Here is a 6,099-nt window from a genome sequence, read left to right on the forward strand (position 1 = left end):
TATATATAAAGATCAGTTCCATTGTAAAAGACTTATCCTGATAGATAGAAAAATCCAGGCATAAGTTCAATTTAGACCACTGATAACCAAACTAAGCTCCATGAAGTACTGAATAAAGCTCTTAAATCCACAACACACTCGGATTATGTAATAAAATCTCCTCTAGTTCTTGTAAAAAGTTACAGGCATTGACCTGAGTGTAAATGGGTGGTAAAAATTGCATGTGCAAGTGATTATGATGCGCCTCCCAGGTGATGGTGAACATTTCCAATCGGCCTTGTTCGCTGAGTGAGACACGCATATAAATGAACACAACTGGATATTCAGTACCCTGGAAGGATTTTAAAAATAGACATTACAAAAAATGTATGATCGAAGATTAATATTATAATTAATATTTACCAGTATTGATTGATCGACATATACGTTTATTAATTTTATTTCAACTTTTATATGTGTAAAATTTTATGAATTTGTTTCATTGTAAGACCTATATTATTTTAAAAAATTTATGATGCTGAAAGGTCAAAGAAAAATATATTTTCGACATATATATTTATTCTATTTTTGGACATTTCCGAGATCTTGTGTTCCCCTCCTTAGCAAATAAAATCATTTTTGAAACCAACAATGAATTGTATTCGCTGAAGAGGGGGGCACAGAATTCCTGAAACATCCAAAAATATAATAAATACATGCCTTGAAAACATTATATTATTGTTTTAAGTTTTTGACCTTTAGGCATAATAAATTTTAAAAAATTATAAAATTTTAATTAAATAATCAAAATCACCACCCACTGGCACTAGATTTTGTTTTTAAATTGATGAGAACAACCAATGAGATTCAATTATAGAGTTCAATGTTTTAAGGATCGTTCATAATGATGTCAACTCATGTTTACCAGAAACATTTATGGTTGTAGTCATTTAAAATAAAATTATGCTCACACTTGTATCTACAAAAATTTAGCCTAGTCCTCTAATCAAAATGGTTCTGAATACTCTGGGAATTAAAGGGATACAAAAGGACAATTTTCGCTCCTCATGGCGACACAGATTCAGCTTCAGTATTTTTCCGTATGCAGTTTTCCTTCTAGACCAAATGGTTTGAAGAGAAATCTTTATAAGCAATACAACATTATAGTGAATTCATGGTACTCTAGTGTGATTTTCTTGATATATTTATATTTATTAACTAGTCACAGAGTGAATATATAGCCGTAAAAATTTCATATTTTTATGTGTAATACTAACATTTTAAATTCAACAATGTTTGAATTCAGAGTCCCCTGCAGATATTGACTTTCAAAATATCACTATATTTTTTATTTTAATTATTTTTCACATGATACATTAATTTTATGATTTGTTATAATTTTGTACAACTTGTTTTGATACATTAATCTTGTTATTCATTTATTAGTTACAAATAAGAATGTACTTGTGACAAAAAAAAAATTACTGAAAACATAAATTTAAACAAATCCTCATATATTTAAGCATCATTAAAGACTATATCATTAGTAAGCTATCAATGAGGTAAAACTCAGGATATGATGGCCAAGCAAATTGAGGCGAGAGACCCAGAGCATTTGGTTCAGAATGTTGTAGGTTTGATTCTCACCTGGATCAGTCAATATTTATTTACCACCAGCCCCAAGAAATGATTCTTGACTTTCCCAGTCTGCGGCTGTGTAGGTCTTCAATGGAAGACTTAAGAAAAAAAATTAATAAATATATGTGATCGAGCAGACTAGTTGGACCAGGTGATCATAATACTTTACAGGGTAACTATCACAAATATTGCAAAAAATAAGGAATACTTTTTCTAACGTTCTGCATGGAGAAAATGAAAACCAGCATCCTTAGAAAACAATGAATGAGAACAGCACAAATTTCAATAAACAGATTTATTGGATTTATTAGCAAATTTCCCCAGTTTATCTGTTAAGTTCTAGCAATTAGAGTGCTACTAATAGGTAGTTTCTCTACATGCCTGTAACACTCCATTTTAACTGAGATCAAATTTACTAAAAGTATAATAATGTACAGTTGTAAATAGCAATAAATAACTAAAAAAAAAGTTCTAGCAAAATAACATAAACATTCGATTCTTGATTGAAGCAAAATAGTGATTATACCAATAAATGATTCAAACTGTATCTGTTTCCTAATTCATCTTAATCATAAATAATTTCTTATAATCCATAAATACATATAATCCAGATTTTTATAAGCTGATTTAGTTCTTTAAACAAATGATAAGTTCATCTAATTCTTTTTTGAAACATTACTAAATACTGAGGGTTCGATTCCAGCTTGGAAGGGTTGATTTTAATTTGTGGAGGATCCACTGAATTTTCCAAATAAATATGTCTCAAAAAATTTAATATTTTTAATAAAAAAAAAAAAAAGAACTTACCTGTAAGTAATATAACATACAAAACTTACCTGCTATGCCTGTACCTCAAGCAGCATCTCAATTTCCATTTCCTCTAAATGATCCCTTTCTTTCCGAGAAAGATTATTCCTAAGTAAAAATAAAATTAAGATCAATAACACTTCTGTTGATTTATATTGCTTTTTATAAATACAAAACAAAAGGTAAGTAAAATGTTACAAATTGTTAAGATCAAACGGACTTTAATAAAGAGTGTAACTCAATGATATTTGTCAATGAGCTTTTATGCTTTAATTCATGTTTAAGACTAAGATAATTATATATGCTAAAAAATAATTAAAGCGTTTTGGAACCTAAATCAATCCAAATGTTTTTATATTTTATTTCTTATGTTATGTTAAAAGGAAAAACAGTAAATAATAGAAAAATGTCTGACTGTGGGGATGGTATATTAGTAAATTGCTGAGTTCAGAAGAGGGAATTTGAACCCAGGCAACAGAGATTTTAGACACCCTTTAATCATCTGACTTTAATCGCTTTTAATGATTATCGATTTCGGAGAAAAACTAACTCTGAAGTACTGCAGAAGACATTGATTAAAACTAAAACTGAAATCTTCCCTACCCATTAAATTATAAAAATGCTATGAACTTCTGAAGTAGTGACTCTATAATAATATAATAAATAATGCACAACTGTAACTGGTATAAATTTACCTTTTCTTTGTATAGCATATAGCTACAACAGAGATGGCAATAATGGCAATCAGAAATACACTGATGATGTAAACTGTAACAAAGAAAATTATCTTTATACACAAAGCTTTATAGCTTAAACTTAAATTATGTTCAATAAGTTACTAAATTTAAAAATATCCAAATTTATGTAATAACGATGAAAATAACAGAAAATATTAATATTACTATAAGTATTAGATGATATCACATTAGAACTTCAGTGTAGTTCATGTTTATTTAATCAAAAGTTAACTTTTAATTAAATAAACATAAATAATAAAAATTCAGAGCTTGTATGTAATATCATTTCTGAGAGCGATAAAATATGATGAATATAACTGTATAAGAAATCTGAAAATATGACTGAATATAATTATGATTCATTAGTAAGTAGATAGTTATAAGTTATCAATCACAGAAGAGCTTTTGCCTTTGTTGCAAACAATAGGGAAATTATCTTGCATGGTTAAAGATCATCCATTTTGAGACTGAGCATTAAAAATCTCCAAGGATTAATAATTGAAATTCTTCCATATCTACCATTCAATCAGATTTACAATTGGCTCTTTTCATGATCTTAGACTTTAATTTAAAGCTGATGATACAATGCAAAATTATTTTTTTTTTTTAAAGCGATCCTATGTGAGGGGATATATGAGGCAGAACAATAAAATCTTAAATTTAAGATGAGGGTAAAGGAATTTAGGGATGAAGAATCAAGACAATTAAGAACTTATTGGTTTCTTTAGGGTCAGTATAGAAATGAATATAAATTCACTCTGACTCTGTACGTAGGTCTGGAGACCACAAAGAAGAATCTTATAAAGCATGGTTTCAGAACCATGAGAAAATTAAATGTTAATATATTAACATTGATATATCAAAAACAACTTACTTAGAATAATGATTTAGCAGGACATGTATAATTGAGAGATGCTTGATCAATTATTTTTTATTTAAAAATAAATGATCACGGAATACAAATTTTCAAAGAAAAATGAGATACTTTACAATGAACTAGCTGCTCAAATAAAGAAATTTGGACACCAAATATATTTAATAATAATCAATTACGACCTTTTAGATTATTAGATAACCAATTCATTTGTAAAACAAAAGATTAATTTTTCAGAATGACTAATTTACAGATTTTTTAAAAAATATTTTATATTGATAGATTACCAGAACATAAATATCGCAAGTAGTGCTTAAGTTTGTTGATCTAACAAATGAACTCTTGCTGATGAACAGATAAATATATTCTAAATGTTCAATTTGAAATTGATCTAAAGTTTGAATCATAGTATAAGATTGATTCGATTTTACTTTATTTAATGTTTTTCTTATCATTAATAAATTTATAGGGAAAATTAAATAAAATAGAGACTAACTTCTGGATAAATTTAAATTTTTTCAGATAGACAAATCTTAAGTTTCATTAAGATTTTCAACAGTCAAAACATAAAGATTTTTTAAGGGATCATCGAAGATTACAAAAATTAAAAAAAAAATATGGGTGCAACTAAGCTCATTGAGAAATATTAAGAATAAGATGTCTCTGAAACCTGAAAAGGTTCAGGTAGTTAAATTAACAAAAGAAAGCAAGTTCATCAAGGAAATCTTGACAGGATGATTTTCCAAACATTTCTCTTTTTATATGATGCAACAGCCAACAACTAGATGGTAGATGTAATTCATTTTTGTAATAGGTCAAGTAAACCCCTAATTCACTGGGGAATAGATATATTGTTATGAACATTTTTTATTTCATCTTTGCTTTTATAATCTGTTTTTTCCATAACGAATTTCTAGGGAGATCTGTAATTTTTTTCCTAACTGTGCTGTCACATATTTTTTCTAAATATCCAATATTTCAACTTTCAAAAGCCACTGAAATTCAGATCAATTCTTACCAAGAAAATTTAAGTGTTTTATTAATCGATTATTTAAAGGATGAAGTTATAAGATTGACAGAAATAACCCAAAATTAATCAATCCTTAACTTCAAACTTGGAGATAATAAATATATTGTTACAAGATTCTATTTTATATATTTTAGTTGTTTTATTTTTTATTCATCAGTAATTTCTATAATAATAAATGTTCCATAAAAAAATTGTCAGAATCTCTAATAGCTCATGAATAATTTTATTTTATTCTTATTTATTATATTATTTATATACCAGTTGGTCATAGGAATAATAAAGAGAGAAAATACACTTCATATTGGGTTTTGAATAAAAAAATTACTAAATTCAGCAAGTCCCTTGCAATGATATAGGAAATATAATGATACACATCTGAAAAAGTTTATTTAATTTTTTAAGGTACATTAAATTCTAAATCAATAAAGAAATATGCTATAAAGCCAATAATCTATTAAAAACACAGGCTTAAATTAATATCATCAACTACTGGTATAATACCAAATATCACTTACATAGCCAATATCTGCTATCACATAAATAGCATTTATTTTTTTTCGACATACCACACCAAGGTTACATTAAAAAAAAATATAATAGTTCCACACATTAACTATAATAAAACAATATGAATCAACAAAGAAATGGTATTTTTGAATCTACTCAGAAATGCAATTATATTGAACTGGGGTATTTAGCATAAATTTTATACAGGGCTATAAAGTGGGCAAAATTTTATAAACCAATATAAAAATTATTGCTGATAACCAAACAATATTTTTTAAAAAATTCTACACTAGGAGGGGAAAAAATGTGCGCTTTTTAGGTTTAACCACTTTTCTTGCAATGAATTTGGGAAATGCCTCAAACCTTTGTTTATAGTTATCATTGCAAGTAACTTTTTCGTTCCCTCCTATTGTTCAGTTGATTTTCTTTTTTAGGAAGGTGGAGTGGAAAGGGAAAAAAAGAAAATATATGAAAAATGCGTCCCTTTCCTTAAGGAAAAATTCCGCGAGACCTTCGGAGAGAGAGAG

The 6,099-nt window shown here is 27.4% G+C and overlaps 1 protein-coding gene across 5 annotated transcripts in view; it reads right to left on the bottom strand.

The window, feature by feature from the left end:
- Positions 1-7: 7 nt before the first annotated feature.
- LOC106681289 (ectonucleotide pyrophosphatase/phosphodiesterase family member 5) overlaps positions 8-6,099 on the bottom strand; it is a 12,235-nt gene continuing 6,143 nt past the window's right edge. For 4 of the 5 annotated variants that reach the window (XM_014421530.3, XM_014421531.2, XM_067050465.1 and 1 more), the window contains exons 5-7: positions 3,120-3,192; positions 2,454-2,532; positions 9-331 (exon numbers count right to left, since the gene is read on the bottom strand). In XM_014421530.3, the coding sequence (XP_014277016.1) occupies positions 2,457-2,532; positions 3,120-3,192 (149 nt within the window). In that variant the 3' untranslated portion in view covers positions 9-331; positions 2,454-2,456. Of the gene's footprint in view, positions 332-2,453; positions 2,533-3,119; positions 3,193-6,099 lie in introns of all 5 variants that reach the window. The other variant, XM_014421529.2, reaches the window with a different exon arrangement.

This window comes from Halyomorpha halys, unplaced genomic scaffold, assembly GCF_000696795.3.
Source record: "Halyomorpha halys isolate HHAL.00 unplaced genomic scaffold, Hhal_1.1 Scaffold324.1, whole genome shotgun sequence".
In the NCBI taxonomy this organism is placed as follows: Eukaryota; Metazoa; Arthropoda; class Insecta; order Hemiptera; family Pentatomidae; genus Halyomorpha; species Halyomorpha halys.